Here is a 20,597-nt window from a genome sequence, read left to right on the forward strand (position 1 = left end):
CAGAGAGGGGTTAAGATAAAGGACACAAAATTCTGATTTTCTCTTTCACCGTCCAGTGGGGATCCCTGTTCTCAGGCACACAGCTCTGGACACACACACCCCCAGGCCCTGGCACACAGAAGGATCTCCAGGATTAGAAACCTCTCTGGTTATATGAAGCCAGGAAAGCCTCTGAGCCACTCCTGAGTGGGCCTCTCCACCCTAGATTCAGTGGGCATGGGCCTCTGGGCTGACCTGGCTCATTTCTCCCAGGTGTTGACAAGTGTCACAGATGCAGGCCAGAGTGACCCCACAATCCTCATGGGAGTCAGGAACCTCCCAGGGAACATCCCAGTAGCAGCAAAGGGCCATCCGCCCTCCCTCAGTACAGATCTCCCAGGACTTACCCAAAGGCTCCCAGCTAGAAAGTGGTGGGATGGGATCCACAGCCAAGGCCCCAGGGTGCGTTGTGACAGGCCAGGATCACAGAGCCAGGGAACAAGCCCTGAAGCTGCCTCCTGCAGACTACGCCATTCATTCACCACTCTCTCTTCCTCCTCCAGGAAGTCCACAGGACTATTTCTATGCGTCTGAACATCGTCAGCCCTGGACTGCCTGGTGAGTCCCTCTAGGGTTCCGGGGGCTGAGGCCAGAGTAGGGCCTGCTGGATGGCCCAGAGGGGTGTGGCACAGACATGCAGAGAGGACCCCAGAAAGAGCAGCCCTGGGAGGAGGGCAGAAGGGTCCCCAGAAGCCTAGAGTAGGATCCACGCCGCATCTTCTAGATAGAAAGTCTTTGCTCTTGACTACCCTGTGGACCAGATCCCAGGCATACAGATCTTCCAAATGTCCATGGTTGCTAGCTGACCTTGCTGGGTGTGTGTGTGTGGCGGGGGGTCCTAGAACCAAATGAGGCAGAAGGCACATTGGGATGGGGCTGGCCCCCCCATGTGGAGGATGCTCCTTCAGCCCAGCACGCTCCAGGCTCCTTGTTAATTCCCTTTGGGCCCAGGCCCCCACCAGGCAGAGGAGGTCACTGACACTGGGGACAGAGGCCGGGGGGGGGGGGGGGGCACCTGCTTCCTTGCCACCCCACCTGGGCCAGGATGGAGCCCCCAGCCCCAGCCCCAGCCCCTACCAAGAGAGCAGGCCTAATTACCCCACCGCATAGATGGGAGCTTAAAGGTCCAAGAGGAGGCCCATAGTCACACAGGAGGCCAGAGTGTCGATGGAACGAGGCTTGGGAAAACCCAAGAACAGAGTGCCCTGGCCCATCACGACCGTAGTACGGGGCTCAGAGAGGCACAGGGATTGACCCAAGGTCCCACAGTAAGGTGGGGCAGGCTCTGCACTCCCAGGCCTCACTCACTCTTGGCTCAGATTATACCATCTGTTCTCCCTAAAAACGCATCTCCATCAGCCCTGGAAGGCAGAGGCATGGACCAAAGGCCTGGCTGGGCCCTCTGGGTGAACGGTCAGAACAACCATGGCTTAGTGCCAGGCATGAGTATGATGAATCCATTTGCTAGATGAGGAGACGGAGGTTCAGAGAAGTCAGAGTCAGTGGCAGAGCTGGGGCTGACCTCCCCACCTCCCCAGATCTGTGCTCCTGGCCGGCACAACAGGGTAGGGGGCCAGGGAGGAGGCCACAGTGCTGACTGCGGCCACCCTTCCCTTGCGCGCATAGACAAAGGCCTCGTCCTGCCCGCCGTGCTGGGCATCACCTTTGGCGCCTTCCTTATCGGGGCCCTGCTCACCGCTGCACTCTGGTACATCTACTCGCACACGCGTGAGTATCCCAGGCCCCCGCCATGAGTGCTCAGGACCCCTCTACCACCATCACCTGGGGGAGCCCGGGGAAGCCTCTGGGGGAGCGGGGAGCCCCGGCCGGGGCCCTGACCTCCGCCCCTGCCCCCAGGTCCCCCCGGCAAGCGGGAGCCCGTGGTGGCGGTGGCCGCCCCGGCCTCCTCAGAAAGCAGTAGCACCAACCACAGCATCGGGAGCACCCAGAGCACCCCCTGCTCCACCAGCAGCATGGCGTAGTGCCCCGCCTGGAGACCTGGGGGCCCCCGAGCCAGCCCTTGCCCAGCAAGAGAGACTGAGCAGCCACCAGCTGGGAACCACTGGCCATGAACTTATCCCGGGACCCCAACCGCTGCACTCGACCAAGGATGGACCATGCCCTCTGCACCCACCCCTCCTGCCTCCCTCTCAGGGGCCTGCTGCCAGAGGGGGCACCAGCTTGGAACACCTTGGGGTCCCCCCACCCCACCGAACCTTCAAACCCAGTGGGCCTGGAGTACGGCCGCCCAGGACCACGGAGAGACAGACCACTGCCCTATAAGTCCACACTGTTGTAGAAACCAAGTCCCTGTAATTTTTAACCCGGATCCAGCACTTGGCAACCTGGGCAGGGTGGGAGGGGAGAAACAGACTCACCCAGGCCAGCTCAGAGCCACCCGGACCTGCTCCCAGCGGCCTCCACACCTGGACTGGCACTACTCTGGCAAGGAAACGAGAAGCCTAGGGGTGCCCAGCCTGGGAACGGGGGAGCCTAGCTCCTCCCTGCAACTGTCACACGGAGACCCCCCCCCCCCCCCCCAAGGCAGGCAGGCAGGCATTAGATGGGGAGTGGCCCAACTGTCTGGCCTGGACCCACCCCCTGTATACTCACCACCAATAAATTAGACCATGAAATGAGTGCTGGGCTGGGCGAAGGGGTGGGAAACCTACAACGGGTGGGGAGGGGACAGCTCTGGGTTCAAATCCTGCACCTGCCACTTGACTGGCTGTGGGGCTAATGGGCGCATCCCATGGCTTTCAGCCAGCCACGGCTCCCTCATCTGTAACAAGGGCCCTGTGGGGAGGTCTGCGGCCGATGGACATCAGTCCAGTGTTCTCATGTCAGACAGCCCAGCGTGGGCTCCTACACAATCCAGTTCCGGTACCCCCTGTAGGCCCCTATTTATGTGCTGAGGGAACTAGGAATCAAGAGGCAAACGTTTGCCATTTCTTTTTTTAAAAAAGTTAAAGGCTTTAATTGTCTCCAGCCATCCTCTGTCCCTAGGGGGCCCCAGGCAGGAGCCGTCTCTTTCCCAGAAGGCCACTAGGAGGAGGAAATCTATCAACCAGCACCCAGCAGGACCCTAGGCCTGGCCTAAGAAGCTAAGCCTGAGCCAGGAAGCAGGCAGGGTGGGAGGGGAGGTGGGCTGCGTGGTCAGGCCTAACCGCGACCGCGGGACGACCAGGAAGCCCTCTGGCTCTCTCAGCCGGGAGGAAGAAGAGGCCAGAGGCACCCTAGGCTCAGAGACAGAGGACGGCCCATCTCAGCCTCCCACCTCCAGCCCTCGATCTTGCTGCCTAAAGCCTGGGTCCCCGGGCCAGTCTAGACCATCAGAAAAGCAAAAGACAAAGGGCACCTAGCGTAGCAGTCCGTGGAGAGACGCAGGGCAGGTGCGGGAGGCCCCCGCTTCCACCCCCACTGCCTGGGCTACTGGGACAGGGCCGGCTCCAGCAGCTTCAGGACGCCGCCCACCAGGTGCAGGCTGCCGGTGACCAGCACGTGGATGGCGGCAGCCTCACGGAGCACGCCGGCCCCGCTGCCTGCCGCCGGGTGGGCGAAGAGGCCCTGCGGGGGACCGGGTGGCTGAAAGACAGGGTCCCGGCCTTGACTGATCCACAGCAAGGCGTGGGAGATGCAGCTGAAGACGAGGGAGCTGGTGCTGCGGGGCTCGGGCGGGGGGGGAGCCAGCAGCGAGGATGTGGGCGCACCAGGCTCCGGGCCGGCCTGCTCCTCGGCCAGGCGGCTCCAGTGCTGTTGGTGTGCAAGGCAGCGGAGCAGCACCTGGTCCAGGGTCACCATGAAGTTCTGCTGGTCTGGATGGGCGACAAGGGACACCTGCTGTGCGCGCCTGCCTGACGCCAGGCCCGGTACACGCATCCCGGGTCCTCGCGCCGGGCAATGCTATGAGGAAGCTAAGGTGCAGAAGGGTCCCGTGACTTGCCCACTGTCCCAGAGCCGGGAGGAAGCAGGGCCAGGCGGTTTAGCTTCACAGCTGGGGCTTCTGCCCCCCGAGCACATCTCCCCACCCTCGTCTCGTTGCCTTTATCTGCAAAGCAGCGTCCATCACGTGGGCCGGCCTAAGTAGGAATGCACATCCCTGAACTCTCCCCGGCAGTCGGACGCTGGGGACCTGTACTTTTTTATGCTGTTCTTATTTTTTTTGAACGTGACCCACAGCACTCACCTAGATGGATACTGTCTGAAACAGAAGCCTCATAAAACAGCACCTACTCTTTGCACGGGAGGCACACGCATTTTCTACTTCGTTAAAACAAAGTGTCGCTTCGACACCCACTAAATTGATTTTCAAACCACCAGTGAGTTGCAACCTGCATTTTGAAAACGGTTCTCCCCAGTAATTCTTTTGTCGGTACTGTGGCCACGATATCCAAAATGTATCCAAATCTAGCTCCTACCCCGGACCTCCAATTCAGAAGCCCCCACTATCACCAACAGAGGAGTCCACCTAAGGGCCTTAAGCAGTGCAATGCCCCCCCCCCCCCCCAGGGACCATCCTGCCACCTCTTACCTGCATTGCCAACAGTTGAAACCTCTGTCAGGTTAGGGCAGAAAACAGCATAGTCAAACTGACAGGGCTAGAAGGCAGAGAGGAAAAACTTGGGTGTCAGAGCCCTGAGGGCCCCGCCCCCAGGCCCCCACACGTCCCCATCCCTGGAGATGCCCTCACCCCGGCTGAACTGGCGTCATGCTGGATAAACCCAGCCATAGCACTTCCGCGGCCCATCTATCTCAATATACCCTGCAGGCCGGTGGCCTGGGCAGCAAGACCCCACTGTACAGACAGGGAAACAGAGGCAGGGCGGGGGGTACTTGCTTAAGATCACCCAGCTACTGAGCACGTCTCAAGTCCGGGATGGGGAAAGGCTTTGTCTGCACAACAGGTGAACAGCTTCAGCCTCCTGGTCTGTGAAACAGGAAGTGATCCCTAGGAACCACTTCAGCCCTGACAGCCGAGGGCAGCCTCAGTTTCCCTGAGCAGAGCAGGGCCCCTACCTGCTCTATAACCTGGAAACTCCTTAAACCAAACTCAATAAGCACGTCACCTTGGTAGCACCCCCGTTTTCTGGAAAGGCAAACTGAATGAAGCCCAGTGAAATGCCACTTTTGTCCAGAGTCACATGCTAATGTCTGAAGAGCCATGACCAGTGAGTCCACAGCTTACGCCTCAGGCTACTCCCTAGTCCCTCCTCTAACTCTGGGCGCCAGCCTGACCCGGGAGGACGACGACAGTGACCTGGGACTAGACTTGGCTACGAACGTGTGGGTGCTTTTACGTTTGATCCTCAGTTCGGTTCGCGGGAGCCTCGCTTCATAGTTGAGGAAACAGAGGCTCAGGGATGAAGGCACCCCTGGGGACGCGACAGCCAGAAGGTGGGCTAGTCGGCCTGCCGCCCACCCCCCCGGCTGGCCCCTCACCTGCAGCAGCTTCAGCAGCGCTGCAGGATCCCGGTCTCCGGTGGAGTTGAAAAGCAGGACAAGCACCTCAGAGCCGCTGGGAGAGGGGAGAGGAGGCAGGTCGGAGACGCGTACATCCCAGGCTTCTTCGCGGGCCCCACCCCATCCTTCCTCCAGAAACTACCCCGCTTCCCCCGCGGATCCAGTCCCAGCAGGGTCCCCAGTCCTGCCCCTCTGCCCCCTCTACTGGCCCAGTCTTGACCCTGACCCTGTCCCCCGAGGCCCCGCCCCCCCACCGGCCCGGTCCCGCCCACCCTTCCCCGAGGCCCCGCCCCCGCCCGAAACTCACCGGCTTGGCCTCGGGCGGCGGTGCAGCGCCTGGCGGAACCAGCGCACGCAGGCCTGCATGCTGCTGGCGGTGTGCGCGCCATCCAGGTACCAGGTGAGGGGCCCGCGCCGCAGCACCTGCGTCCGGCCCAGCCACTCCGTGTCCCGAAGCCCTGGAGGGGGCAAGGCAGCCGTCTCCCACCCTAGTCCTCGCACACACCAACCCACCCGCAGGGCCGCTGCTCAGAGCGGGGACAGCTGATGAGCCAAGAAGCTTCTTAGCAGCGTTAGGTGCCAGGCACCTCTTGGGCTGCGTCATCTAACAGAATCTTCCAGGCAGACCTGAGAGGGGACTACCAAATATTAGTCCCCTATTACATGGAGGCAGAGAGCCCTAACCCATTGAACAAGCGTGCAGGGATGTGAGGTGCCTAGCTGCAGGACTGTCATGGCCCTGATATGGGGCCTGGCACACAGTGGGCACACTGCAATCACCTGCTAACAGGGTTTGGCGGCTGTGAGCGCCTACTATGTGCTTCAAGTCTTGGGGGGGGGGGGGCGGAGAAGCAAGAAGCCAGAAGCCAGACAAGGTCACCATTCAAGAACCTCATGGTCTTACGAGAATGAAGACGAGAAGGACACTAATAGCAGGTGCCTCTGGCAGGGCACTACATCCCAAACCCACCAGGCCCTGGCCTCAGCCCCCCACTCATGCCACCTCACAGCGGGTCCCATCATCACCTCATTTGGCAGGTGGGAAAACTGAGGCTCGGAGTCCACGAACTCAAAGTCAGGGAAGCTTACTGACTTCAGAGTCCTTTGTCCTGGGCACCACCTCCGATTGCCCCCATCTCTCAAAACAGCAAACTCGAACAGACATCTGAAGGGGCCTGGCTGGGCGGGCAGGTCCAACTCACCATGCCGCATGTGGGTCGTGGGCTGGAACACGGGCGCCAGGGGCATCTGCCGCAAGAGACTGGGCCTGGACACCTTCAGCTCCCCGATGCCTGAGGAGCGAGGGAGGGGGGAGGGCCTGCTGCGTGGCACTGCGTGTGCATAGGACCTTCAGAGGCAGTCTCCACCTGTCCCCTACCCACGAGCCCGCCCGTCCAGCCACTGCCTGCCCACTTACCCCGGTAGTCCTTTTGCTGTAGCCAGCAGCGAGCCAGCTGCAAGGCCAAGGCGGCATTGGACCTCTGGTGCTCTCCCTCCAGGCCCAGGGTCAGCGGCGGCCCCCCTTCCTCCAGGGCTTCCAGTGGTGGGCACAGGTAGAGAGGACACTGCCAAGGAGATGGGCGACCGCTGGTCAGGGGGTGCTGCTGCAGCTGCCTCGGCCAGGAGCTCCCCTCCTTGACGCTGTCGGCCCTTCCATCTTTCCCCCTCAACCAGAACCCACCAAGCCCTGTTCCTTGGAGAACCAAGATGTGCTCCGGCTGGACGAGCAGCTGCCCCTCACTGCACAGATGGGCAAACTGAGGCCCAAAAGGATAACGTGCCTCCCCAGTCAGCTGCCAGCCCTGCCCCAGTGCCTCCAGACTCACTGAGATCTGCTGGGCCCGGTCCCTCAGCACTGCCAGGGGACCGTCAGGCTGGAGCACGGTGAAGGCGGGGACGCCACGCTGCAGAGGAGAGGGAGTGGGTGAGACGAGCTGCTGAGGGGCCTCTGTCCCCGGGCAGCTCACTCAGCCTCTGTCCGTAGGGCCAATGGGAACCCCTCGAGGGGACACCAAGGCCAGAGGCAGGGCTCTTGCTACAGTCACAAAGCCCCATTGACGCCCAAGACCTTATCCCGAGTCAGGACACAGATTACCCTGCCCCAGCCCTGCTCTCCTGAGCCTGGAGGGCCAGGCCCAGATCGTCCATGTACCTCCCCTCCCCAGGGCTGCCTGGTCACCTTGAAGATGCCCCCTTTCTGCCACGCGATCTCCTCCACTGTGTCCCCCAGAATGCTGGTGTGGTCGATGCCAAGAGAGGAGATGCCACACACCGCAGGCTTCCTGCAGAAGACAGGGGGGCCGTGACCGTGTTGCCCCGGCCCTGGGCTCACGGCCACCGTCCTTCTCCCCAAGCAGCTGCCCTCACCTGATGATGTTGGTGCAGTCGTAAGCGCCACCAATGCCCACCTCCACCACTGCCAGGTCCACCTACAAAGGACCAGACGGCATGTCAGGGACCCGGGGCACCCGGCCTGCTGGGATTCCCCTCAGACACAGGACTCTGGGGGGTGGGCACGTACCTTCTCTTGGAGGAAGACGTGGAAGGCCATGAGCGTGAGGAAGCGGAAGTAGGCGGGCATGGAGGCATAACTGCTGCTGTCCTGTGGACGAGAACACGTCGGCCTGGGGCCCTGCCACCTCTGCTCTGGGGAGATGGGGTCCCGGGACACACAGCACCCTCCGGGGCTCCCCAGCACCCCTGCCCTGCCCACCCACCAGCCCTCCTGCATGGGCACCTTGGTCTCCTCCAGCCGGTGGTAGAGGGGCCAGAAGTGCTTGGTGAAGAGCTCAGGGCTTATGGGCTGCCCGTTGATGCGGATCCGCTCCCGCACCTGCACCAGGTGGGGAGAGCTGCCGGGACACCTGTAGTCATCAGGACTCCCTTCCCGAGCCCCTCAGACCCGTCCGTCTTCAGAGACCCAACTCTGACCATGTCACTGCCCTGCTGATAGCCCTTCTAGGACTTCCCTCTGCCCTGCAGAGTCCCAGGCTCCTCACCCAGCCTCCCAGGCCCTGGTGCGGCTGATGCCACTGGCCTGTGTGTCACCTCTCCCACATCCCAACAGTTCCCTGTGCCCCAGCCCCTCTGGCCTATTTTGAGTTCCTCCAGCCCAGCCCACCCACCCTCCCCACCACCCGGCTCACTCCACAGGCCTTGGAGATGGTGCCTCCTCCAGAAAAGGAGAAAGGACCCCCCCCACCCGGCTGATCAGGGATGTGCTCCAGGCTCCAACAGCTCCCTGTGCTCTACCCACCACACACCCATCAGTCACTCTGCTGACATCTGCCCCCGCAATGTCGTCTTCCAGCCCTCAAGGGCAAGGCCCATCTGGGTGGTCAGGCTGCATCCCCAGGCCAGCCCACGAGGCTACGGGGGCCAAAGTCAAAGGCCGGGGTTTGTAGCCCAAAAATTGTTTTAGAAGAGAGACTGTCAGCTCATATTTGAATCCTGCAAGCCTCTCTCATATTCTGAGTCCTTCTCTGTGTTTCTTTATTCTGAACAAAGAACTGTGAAAAGGAGCCGCTTACAGAAAGTCACATGATGGAACCGGTAAAATAAAAGGAAGCAAAAATCTTAAGTGCCCCCAACCCAAGGAGCAAATTCTGAGCGACTGAGCATCACATTAATCCCCACTGCTTTACAGGTGACCAGCTAAGGAGGGGCAGGTGCAGCCCAGGGAGGAGGGACCCATATCTAGGCCACACCCCATCCTCAGGTGTGAGTTTGGGTGCCTGAGTGCAACCATGAGGAGGTGCTACGTCAAAGGCAAATAGCAGCTGTGGCAGGCCGGGCAGAAGGGAATCCTTGCCTCGGACTTCACAAACCACCTCATCGTTTATACCCTTCCAAGCTAGGTTTTCTGCTCCTTACTGCAAAGACATCTGAATTGATAAAGACTTCTCTGTGATTTAAAAGCTGTACACGGAGGGGCACCTGGGTGGCTCAGTCGGTTAAGCGTCCGACTTCAGCTCAGGTCATGATCTCATGGTTCATGAGCTCGGGCCCCGCGTGAGGCTCTGTGCTGACAGCTCAGAGCCTGGAGCCGGCTTCAGATTCTGTGCCTCCCTGGCTCTCTCTGCCCCTCCCCACGTCATGCTCTGTCTCTCAAAAATAAATACTGAAAAAAATTTAATAAATAAAAGCTGTAGATAAAATTTAAGTTAATAAAAAGATGCCTGATGAAGCTACATATTTAGCTTACATATTCAAGTCCCTGCCCCTCCCCCAAATTTGTTTCACAACGAAAATTAAAGACTGCCACAAACTTGGACAATATGTTAAACTGAGGTCACTAATGCTAATGGGATGCTTACCGAACAAATCCACACTGGGCAGAGAGACAAGAAGCTGAGCTCCTGCTAGCTGGTTCCATAGCCGCCCCCCCCCACCCCCCCACCGCCGAGAGCTAAGGGATCCCAAATTTTGCCACACCTCAGTACCTAAAGAATCCTGTCTTCAGGCCATAGCTTCGGAGAATACGTTCAGTAAAGGCACAAGTGGAACCCTAGAAAGAAAAGGTCTTGTTTGGGCAGGCTGGACCCCACCACCCCATCAAGTAGATAGCCGACCCCCGAGTCCCATCCCTCACCTTCCCCTTGGTCCCAGTGACGTGAATGATGTTCAGCTGGTCCAAGTCTTCCACCTGAGACATACAGACAACCATCTCAGCCACAAGACTCCTAGAAAGGGGATGGGGGTGGGGTAGGGGGCAGTCACAGGCCCTGCGCATCCTTACCTGCAGCCCACTCCGTGCCAAGTACAGCTTCATGGCTTCCAGCTGTGCCTGAGGGTCACCCCGCTGGCGCTTTACCTGCTCCAGATAGCCAGCATTGGTCTGCAAGGTGTTCAGTGCGCGCACAGCATCCTGGCAACCACAGTCCCCAGGCAGCAGGTTAAGACTAACCAGGGGTCCACAGAAACAGAGGAACCCCAGGGCATCAATGGCCAAGCCAGGACACTAAGCCTACCAATCAATGCCAGCCCTGTTGCCCCAGCCTACAGGTTAGGCACGTGTGAGGGAGAAGTGGCATCTTTCCAGCTCTGGCAGCAATGGGAGCCTGAAGCTGATCGGCCCCACCCAGGAATGTCAGGCAAGGCAGGTTCCTTGGAACGGGAGAAGCCTTGCTTCCCGTTCCCAATTCGGGCTTCCGGATCCTCACTCCTTGCACGGGAGCCTTTGCGCTCATTCCCTCCAATGAGGTCCACTGCTATACTGGTCCCTAAACTGGAGGGGGGCGGGGGCGGGTGAGGGGAGTCAGGAGCAGAACCACAGAAGGCTGGGGTCTTAGAACTGGAGGAATTAGAACCAGGAATCCCTGGAGGCTTCCATGCCCAATCCTGAGGATTGGAGGTCCACATTCTGACCCAAAGAAAAGCTGCTTGAAGCAACCAGGTGGGGAAGAGAAGGAGCCTTAAGGAAGACAGGGTATGCGGGGGGAGTCACCAGTCAGAAAGGTGGGTAGGTACAGCCTCAGGAGAGTCTACACTGGGGGTTAGAGTGGAGATGCTATTTATTTGCCCTTAGGGCTTCAATAACCGGTTGCAGGCTCCACACCCATTAAACTACCATCTGCCTGGCAGGCATCAGGTGTGATCTGTGGAAATCAACCCCCGCAACAGAGCCAGGTGGAACCTTTCCGCTTTCCAGATTCTTGCCTCCACCAATGCCACACTGATTCCTGCCTGCCAGAGCTCCAATTCTAGGCACTTGGATCTTCATGCCCTGATTCCTGGAGACTCCAACCCCAGATCTAAACTCCTGGATCACTTGGGACGCCTGACTGGCTCAGTCTAGGGAGCATGTGACTCTTCACCTCGGGGTCATGAGTTCGAGCCTCCCGTTAGGTGTAGAGTTTATTTCAATAAACAATTCAAAATAAATAAATAAACTCCTAGATCTCTCAAGTCTGAACTCCTAGAACTCTTTCTCCTCCTACCGCCCACCTGCTAGTTGGGACTCCGGAGACAATGGACCTCTTTCCCCTATCAGTGGGAGCCCTTTCCCATTCTCTAAGGCGGGGACACTTCAGCCTCAGAATTCCCAGAACCCGCGGACCAGGCCCAACTTCCTGGTCCATGTCCCCACCCCCGGGCTCCAGACTGTCCCCGCCCCCGAGTCCCTCACAGCCCGGCTCCAGGTCAGTGACTCAGGCCCGACCCACGTGTAGTCGTACGACCCCCCCCCCCTCCCCCGCCAGCCCGCCCGATACCTGATACTCCATGCCGGGCTCCTGCGGCGCGGGCCACGCGCTCAACCCTCGCCGAGCCGCTACCCCAGTAGTTGCAACGCGCGCAGAAACCGCCGCCAGGAAAAGAGCGGGTCGCAGGTGGCGGCGTGCCTGCGACATAGTCCCGGTGCCCGCAGCCGCACTTTAGGCCGGGCCGGAGACGCCCCGCCCCGCCTCGCCTCGCCTCGCCCCCACCGTTCGCCAATCAGCGCTGCCCAGAGAGCCCTCCAGGACCAATAAGAATCCGCAGGATGCCATATTTGTGAGGGGCAGGCGTCGGGGCTGGCCGGAGGGTTTCGCCCCTGTTTGTGAGGGGCACGCTTCCCAGGCTCCCTCTGCAAGCACTGAGAATCTCCAGGACCCGGCCACACCCCCAAAATAGTCCCAGTCTGCAATCCTCAGACTGGTGCTCTGCCAGAACCAGCTATGAGTCCGGATGGAAGACGGAGCTAGCTTACACTTGTGTGGAGGTCATTCAATTCAAGCCCCAAAATGTCGCAGTTTAAAGCAGAGACCGCAGGCTGCAGGTATTTGGCCCCTGCACTCCTGAATCTGACAGCCCGATTGCGAGGCAATAGACCAAACCCCAAGCTCCTACGCTATTGGGGCCCCTGCCGTCCCTGGGCAGCCTGGGAAGGCGTCCTGGAAGAAGCGGCATCCTGGCAGAGGCCTGGGGATGAGGCCGAGTCCGCGAGGTAGCGGAGCTGGTCGGGGGAGAGGTTTCCAGGCGTAGGGAGGGAACGCCGTGTTGAAAAACAAAGGACTGAAGAGGGAAGGGGAGCGGCTGGAGGAGGGCAGGGGGTGGGGTGGGAACTAGCCCGAGGGAACTGCATTTCCACTGGGTCGGGCCTGGTTGCTCCGGAATGCCAGATCCAGTAGGATCTTGTAGCCTAAGGAATTTGGATTGAAATTGGACAATAAAATGGTTTTAAAGAAAGATGACAAGATCAGGTTTGCACTTTGGAAGATTTGTGTGGAGAGTGGGTTGGAGAGCCACCCGGGGAGGGGACAGTAATCTGTCCTAGCTGTAGGTGAGGTGGATTTGTCCTGGACTTTTCAGAACTTTTTCCTGTCTATGACCTTCTTGGCCCCAACTGCTACCGTGGAAAAAGTAGCATGGAGACTCTCTTTTTATAGCTGAAAGGTCCCAGAAAGGTGTGTGGGTTTCGTTTTGTCTTGTTTTGGTTTTTTGGAGGTGGGGGATGGGGCCCTCTAGGGAAGTTCCCACAGACCAAAGACAATTTTAAACAACTGAAGGGATTTCAGCACCTCCCTCCCTCTTTCCTGCAGGCATTGGGGCTAAATATTTATCAGAGATTGTTTGATTTTGAAATAAACAAATAACATGTTGGGAAGATTCTGCCATTGGCTGGACTTCTGCTTTTCACATCACTGCTGGGCGCCCCCTCCCTGGCTGGCCTCATGGGAAATAAAGAGGTGCTTTCCTTTCTTGGTCTTCTTCTCCTCTTCCTCTTCCTCCTCCTCCTTCTTCCTTTTCTTCTTCTTCATCAATGAAATGTTCTCTACGCGTATACATGTATATAATTTAACAACTGCATACAAACAATCATAAAGGAGCTTTAAATATTTCTCCTTTGGGGCCCCTGGCTGGCACAACTCTTGATCTTGGGGTTGCAAGTTTGAATCCCATGTTGGGTGTAGAGATTACTTTAAAAAAATCTTGGGGCGCCCGGATGACTCAACCTGTTGAGCCTCCGACTTTGGCTCAGGTCAGGATCTCACAATTCGTGGGTTTGAGCCCTACATCAGGCTGTGTGCTGGCAGCATGGAGCCTGCTTGGGATTCTCTCTCTCCTTCTCCCTCTGCCCCTCACCTGCTCACGTTCTCTCCTCTCAAAATAAATAAATAAACTTAAAAAAAAAAAAAAAAACTTTTCCTGTTTTTATTTGATTTTTAAGTCCTAGGATTTTTTGGATGGATGCTACATCATCGTATCACTCAAATAGTCAGAAGTACAAAAACTGTACGGTGAAAAGCTTCCCTCTCACGCCAGGCCTCCACATCCTAATTACCCTCTCCAAAAGCAACCAATTAGGTTTCCTCTCCAGAGATCGGTTATACATTTGCAAGCAAATACAAATACAGATTTCCATTTTATACTTGCAGAGAGCAGACTGTATACACAACTCTCTGCGTGGTACGTTTTCCACATACCTTTACATCCTGGGCCTTATTTTGGACGGTGTCAGTACAGAAGAGTTGCCCCACTGGCTAATTTGTTTTTCTTGAAGCTGCCGCAGCCCTTCTTGGTGTGTAAGTACTATTGTGGATTTGGCCCTGTCTCCTACTGATGGACGCTTAGGTTTCTAATATTTTGCCATCACAAGCAATGTTGCAATGGGTAACATTTTACCCTAATCATTTCTTCCATGTGTGAGCACATCTGACGGATGAATTCCAAGCAGCAGCAATGCCATTGCTGGGTCAAAGGTGATTGGCAACTGACACCACACACATTGCCACATTGTCTTCCAAAGGGGCGGGATACATTTCTACCCCCGGGGGCCCCCACAGGGCGTGAGCCAGCCATTTCCTCACCAACACAGACCTTAGCCAAGTTTGATCCGCGCCAACTGCATAGGTGGAAAAATGGATTCTCAAGCTAGTTGTTATTTGCATTTATTTCATTTGGAGGATGCTGAGCACTTTTTCTTATAATTAAAAACCATTTGTATGTAGGGGCTGCTAACCTCCTTTGTATCATTGCTTTTTATTTTGAAAGTCACAGATGTGCACAGAAGGAAACAGAAATGTGTCAAGGAGAAAATCAAAGGCATCTTCATCATACACCTGGAGAACAAATGTTGGCCTTTTGGTGCCAGCATGAAAACGTTCTTGCTCTCCAGAAAGAACAATAGAAACAAAGCCATTGTCTGGCCAGAAGAGGAAAAAAAAAAAAAAAAAGGCATAAGGAAATTGGCAAGTGGGTGGGTGTCCACCCACTGGAGGCAGATTTGCAGGTGTGTGGAGTGGGGAGCAAGGGCAGAGGGATTCTGCTTTAACCCCTACCCTCCCAAAGGGAAAGGATGTCATTCATTCATTCATTCATTCATCTCTGTGCCAAACCCTGGGCTTGGTGCTGGAGACACTGGGTTCAGGGGACAGATGACAGTCCTGTTTGCAGAGCGCCCTGTCCAAGGTGAGAAGACAGTAAAGAAGGAAACTCACAAAGGAAGATACGTATTTGCAAACCCTGATAACCCTGATCAGAGCCAAGCTCACTGCTGTAAGGGGCAGGAGACTGAGGCCCAGAGAGGGACAGAGATAGCTTGGGGTCACACAGTAGGTCACCAAAGGCCCCATGCTGGGCCCCAGGATGGACCTTCTAAACTCAGATCTGCCTGAGTCACTGTCCCCTCTCTTGGCCCATCATGCCCTCAAGATTAATGAAGCCCATAAAATCACTGTAGCCCGGCCTCTGCCCACCTCCCGCCTCTTCCATCATTGCAGAGTACCATCCCTGCAGCTGGCAAGGATTTTAGGAATTGGCCTTGGTGTTTTCCACCTCCAAGCTTTTGCTCACATTTACCTTTGCCTGAAATACCTTTCCCCTACACCTTTCTCCTTTGCTTTTTTTTTTCCTTCAAGTTTTTATTTATTTTGAGAGACAGAGCACAAGCAGGGGAAAGGCAGAGAGAGAGGAAGAATCCCAAGCAAGATCTGCGCCGTGAGTGCAGAGCCCAATGCGGGGCTCAAACTCACCACTGTGAGATGACCTGAGCCAAGACTAAGAGCCAGATGCTCAACTGACTGAGCCACCCAGGTGCCCCTCTCCTTTGCTTTCTTTGAGTGGGTTGCTTTTAGCTAACATTTATGAAATACCCCTGCACTTGACACTGCAATCTCTTTTCATGCTCTTGAAAATTGTGTAAATTAGAGATCGGTCCCGTTATACAGGTGGAGAAATGGAGGCTCACCTGTCTGGTGACCCTGGCTTCCTGTTGTCAATGCACTGTGTGGCCCTGGGCAGTTTGCTCCCCCTCTCTGATCCTGTCTGACTCTTGTCTCCTCCTTAGTAGGGTGAGAGCTGAAGTGAGCTGTGTCCCAGCCTGTAATTTCTGGGGAAATCTATGGGTGGGTGTTTCACTGAGGACAAGAGTCTCCAAAGGCCACCATACTCCCGAGAGCCTAGACTAGAGGGATCCAGCTGTCCCTTCCGAGGGACCAAGGGAGATTCAAGCTCATTGGCAGGTTTGTGCAGAAGCCTGATAGCCACTCTGGGGTCTGACCCTCAGATAAACATAAGAACTCTTCCACCTCTGAATATCTATTTACATCCTGTGACCTACAAGAAAACACTTTCCTGCAATTTTGGGGGGGGTGGGGGAGAAAACTTGCCTTAGACAGAATTCCATATCCTCAGGGGTGTGGCCATGCCAAATCCCCAGCCTGACTCTGGCTACTAAGGTGTTTGCGACTTCGGTTTATTGGGAGGGCACCTGGGCCTTAAAAATAGGCCTCCCTTCGATCCCACAATTCCACTTCTAAAAATGACCTTGTGGAAACAACTGGAACTGCGCCCAGAGCCCCACGGGCCATGTTGATCGCCCTCCATCCTGGGTGGCGGGTTACGAGGCGATGAGGCCCTTCTTCCCGAAACCCTGTGCTCTCTGGGTCTCCCTGACACCTCCCTCCCGGGTTCGGCGTCTTCCTTCTTGCTGGCTGCACCCTCCCCCTTCGGCATCTTCATGTTGGAGGACCCGGGGCTCAGGCTTCTCTCTCCAGGGTCCCAGGTCTGGGATGATGTCTGACTGTCAAATGTCCCTCTTCATTGAGCTGCAGACACGAGCGGCCTCCTGACGTCTCCCCCAGGCTGGACCACGGGTGTCTTAAGCCGGTCACGTCCCTAACACTTGTTCCCTTGTTTCCTCCCTGAAAGCAGCTGGAGCTTCCCAGCCTGGGACACAGCTTCACCATCCAGCCAGCGGCTCTCACCGTGGGTTTCCCTCTCCCTCTCCCTCACCCCCAAACCCCAGCCATCCACACACCTATCCTCTCTACCCTACGGCCTCCCCAGAGGCCACTGCCTCCCCTCCAGGCCACCACCGCTGGTCTACCCCATAGTCTCGATGCTGCTCGCTTGACCCCTACAAGCATTCTCTGTCTTTTTTTTTTTTTTTTTTTTTTTTGAGAGAGAGAGGTGGGGGGTGCCCCAAGCAGGCTCCGCACTGTCGGCACGGAGCCCGACACAGGGCTCAAATTCACAAACCATGAGATCACGACCTGAGCTGAAATCGAGAGTCAGATGCTTCACCGACTGAGCCGCCCAGGAGCCCTGCATCCTGTCATTTTTAAAGAAAATCAGGGGCTTCCTGGGTGGCTCAGTCGGTTGAGCATCCGACTTCGGCTCAGGTCATGATCTTGTGGTCTGTGAGTTTGAGCCCCGCATCAGGCTCTGTGCTGACAGCTTGGAACCTGGAGCCTTTCTTCCGATTCTGTGTCTCCCTCTCTCTCTGCCCCTCCCCCTGCTCATGCTCTGTCTCTCTCTCTCCCTCTCTCTCTCTGTCAAAAATAAACAAACATTTAAAAAAAACGAAGAAGAAAGAAAATCAGATCTTGTCTCTCTTCTGCTTAAATCCATCCAGTGGCTTCCCATTGCATTTAGGATGAAATCCAAGCTTTTGAACTACCCATCTCTTACCATCACCTGCAGCCCCCAGCCCTGCTGGCCTTCTCTGTGGTCCTCAGATACACCAGGCTCACACCCACCTCTGCAAAGGTCCACGTCCAGTGAGCCCTTAGCGTTAAAGGTGTTCCTGTGACCCTCACAACAGCTTTTCGAGCACTGTGATGATTCTCATTATACAGATGGGAAACTGAGGCACAGACTGGTTACTCAGCCAGCCGAAGGTCACACAGAAAATGTGGGACAAAGCCTCAGGGCCTTTGCACTGGTGGTTCCCTCTGCCTAGAACGTTCTTCCTCCAAAAGTTCCCACAACCCACTCTCCATCATCCCAGGTTTCTGCTCAAATGTCACCTTCTTGCCGCATTCTGCTCGCCATCTGCCCTTTTGTCCAGCAGTTGGGGACACTGAGGCCCAGTAAGGGGCCAGCACTGACCTGGGACCGGGCATGGCTTTACGGATGTTCTTGAGATATTCCTGGGGTCCCCACTCATGGCCAAGAGGGGCCTTCTGAGAGCACCAGGTGTGTGCTGCGAGGCCATGCGGTGTGCCAGGCCACAGAGACTGGTTTCAGTCTGGCCTCCTCCCCAGGGGCCTGGGTGCTCTTTGAGCTGGCTGAGGCCTTCCCTGCTCAGACCTGACGGCAGCTGTTTTACTGATTTTCAGAGTGGGAAAAAGTGTGTGGAATTTTTTTTTTTCAACTGGTTATCTCTGCAACCACGATTGTCTTCAGCACCTGCTCCCTGGGGTGTGAGATTTATGACTCTCCTCCTTGGCGGGTGCTGTGCTGAGCCCATTTGACAGGTGAGGAACTGAGGACCGGAAGTGCAGAATCACCTGCGAAGCTCACCAGCTGGCAAGCAGCGCAACAAGGATTCAGCCCAGTCCCAGCGCCATTTGATTCCAGCTGCTGCTGATTTATTTTTTCAATTTTATTTATTTTTGAAATTTAAAGTAATCTCTACACCCCACGTGGGGCTCAAATTCACCATCCCGAGATCAAGAGTTGCTGAGCCAACCAGGCACCCTCGGCTGCTACTGCTTAGGCTCTCTGATCAAGCTTGGGAATCCTGGCTTTTTTTTTTTTTAATTTTAAGTAAACTCTACATGGGACTCAAACTCATGACTCTGAGATCAAGAGTCGCATGCTCTCCTGACCGAGCCAGCCAGGAGCTCCTGTGACTTGATTTCCTTAAATAATAGTTAACATGAATTCTTTCTAGACATCAGCACTGTGCAGAGATCTTTATGCATGGACCCATTTCTCAGGGGAGGCAACAAAGGGCTAATAGGGAAAGTAGCTTAGTCATTCACAGGGGTCTGTAATGCCAGGCCCCAGATCCAGCGCTAGGCCACCCTTGGACCCTGCCCCCCACCTGCCCTGTGTTCTGTGAGGTGACCTGGTCATTTGATTAATGGGGCTCTAGCCTTGAGCTCTTACTTTAGAAGGAGGCCCTACTGCCTCGAGATGCCATGCCGTGTGAAATGTCAATACCCCACAGCCCAGCCCCCGGGGAGCTGCCCTCAGTTCTCTCTCCCCACCCACACCATGTGACCCTGGGCAAGTCATGTCTCCTCCCTAGGGTCCTTGGCCTCTAAGGGAAGGGGGCCTAGATGACCTCTCAGGAGCTACTGCTCTCAAACCCTGGCATCTGGGGCCGCCCCTCCTCTGCTGCTGGGCAGGAGGTTCCATCGGTTGGGAGGGTCTGGGTAAGAGTGGCCTGGCCTGGTGTGCAGCCCCAGGGGACGCTGACTGATGGCAGCCCTGGCCGTTCTGGCCTGGAATTCAGACTCCCATCCTGAGAGGCTGGGACATCCTGACTTGCTGTGTGCCCATTCAGCAGAGGAGGAAACTGAGGTTTGATGAGGCCAGGCAACTTGTCTAGTGCCTGTCAGGACATGAAATTTGATCTCCCTTGGACTTCTGAAGCCCTAGCCAGGGTTCTCCGGGGCAGGGCTGGAAGGTGGGGGCTGTCCTGGGCCAGTCTCCTCCCTTCTCAGAACCCCATTTTCTCATCTGTAAAATGGGTGTCACACCTCAGAGGGCTGGGATAAGGGAGAATGAGGGGGTGCTGGGCCAAGAGCACAGAGCAAGTGCTCCACATGGGAACAGAGGTTAGAAATCTTTAACGGGCTAAGTCCTTAACTGCTCGGAACCACACCTTCCAGATCTAGAAAATGGAGACAACATGGGCACAGAGCCTAGCAGATGGTAAGCACTAGATGAGCGTTACCATTATTACTATCATTATTGCAGTGGACAACCCTTCCTTACAGAGCAGTCCTGAGGCGAATCAGGTGAAATCCTGTCATGGATCACATCCACAGTGCCCAGAGCACAGGAAGACCCTTGAGGGGCCTCTGCACCACCCATGGCTGCCGTCAGTTATGCTCTGGAGACCCTCCCCTCTTCCTCAAGTCTCCCTACGACCACAGTGGGCGGGGGCTTCTGTGGAGCCCCCAGCTGGGTTAAAAGGTGGAACTGAGGTCCACAGGGGGGCCCCTGATCACCCCAAGCCTGTAGAACAAGGTTTATGGATAACTAGGTTTTCCCCTGGGGCTGTCACTGATGATGGCCTTGGGCCCCGGAGAGATATTTACATACATTACACAAAAGAAAGAAATGGAAGCTTACAGAGGCAGGCCACTTGCCCGAGGTGAGCAAGCTCTCCTACCTGAAAGGAGGCAGTGTTAGCTGAGAAGAGACTCCCCGATGGGCCCGGCTGCTCCATTGGTTGCTTGCAAGCACGCCTTCTCAGCCACCGGTTAGGAGGCAGCCAGGGACCTGGTACCTTTCATCCCTGGGCTTCCCGCACCCCATCGGGGCTGGGCACAAAGTGACTCATGGCTGGGGGCACTTCTGCCAAGCCTGCCCCGCCCGGGGTTCAGCTGCGCCACAGAAAGGAAGGGGAGTCGGGGGACGGGGGGGTTCCCTCTCCCCACCCCATGGCCTGCACCTCCCCGTGTGCAGGGAGGAAGGTCTTACCTGATAGGTGCCTGCTCTCATCCTGGGATCTGCCCCGGGAGGGAGCTCTCTGATGAATCTCCCTAGTTAAAGAACAACCTAGCAAAGGTTAAAGGTGAGTGTGTGTGGGGGGGGGGGTGTTGCTGAGGGAAGCGGGCACTTGGGAAACTTCCAGACCCTGGGCTGGGCTTCCTGCAGAGCAGAGCTGGCCTTATCTGGCCTCTTATCATCACAGCCCACCTCCCCTTACAGTTCAG

At 56.7% G+C, this 20,597-nt stretch overlaps 2 protein-coding genes across 4 annotated transcripts in view; one reads left to right on the forward strand and one right to left on the reverse strand.

Moving 5' to 3' along the window:
• Positions 1–2,678, forward strand: part of ENG (endoglin) — a 30,907-nt gene extending 28,229 nt beyond the window's left edge. Inside the window, exons 13-15 of the mRNA XM_058694034.1 lie at positions 543–597; positions 1,666–1,767; positions 1,897–2,678. Coding sequence (XP_058550017.1) covers positions 543–597; positions 1,666–1,767; positions 1,897–2,021 — 282 coding nt within the window. The 3' untranslated portion in view covers positions 2,022–2,678. The remainder of the gene's footprint in view (positions 1–542; positions 598–1,665; positions 1,768–1,896) is intronic.
• Positions 2,679–2,977: 299 nt separating this feature from the next.
• Positions 2,978–20,357, reverse strand: FPGS (folylpolyglutamate synthase). Of its 3 annotated transcripts, none has more exons than XM_058694037.1 (15): positions 20,051–20,357; positions 10,238–10,366; positions 10,091–10,144; positions 9,942–10,006; positions 8,237–8,351; positions 8,021–8,101; positions 7,867–7,928; positions 7,679–7,781; positions 7,326–7,403; positions 6,917–7,064; positions 6,702–6,791; positions 5,807–5,957; positions 5,479–5,554; positions 4,571–4,637; positions 2,978–3,854 (listed from the first exon to the last, which is right to left on the reverse strand). In XM_058694037.1, the coding sequence occupies exons 1-15, from the start codon at positions 20,105–20,107 to the stop codon at positions 3,469–3,471; spliced, it is 1,662 nt and encodes a 553-aa protein (XP_058550020.1). In that variant the 5' UTR covers positions 20,108–20,357; the 3' UTR covers positions 2,978–3,468. The 3 variants fall into 3 exon arrangements, with proteins under 3 accessions (XP_058550020.1, XP_058550018.1, XP_058550021.1); XM_058694035.1 differs by lacking the exon at positions 20,051–20,357 and adding an exon at positions 11,712–14,584; XM_058694038.1 differs by lacking the exons at positions 10,238–10,366; positions 20,051–20,357 and adding an exon at positions 11,712–11,820 and having other exon boundaries at positions 10,091–10,181.
• Positions 20,358–20,597: the final 240 nt, after the last annotated feature.

Source organism: Neofelis nebulosa, chromosome 12 (genome assembly GCF_028018385.1).
Source record: "Neofelis nebulosa isolate mNeoNeb1 chromosome 12, mNeoNeb1.pri, whole genome shotgun sequence".
In the NCBI taxonomy this organism is placed as follows: Eukaryota; Metazoa; Chordata; class Mammalia; order Carnivora; family Felidae; genus Neofelis; species Neofelis nebulosa.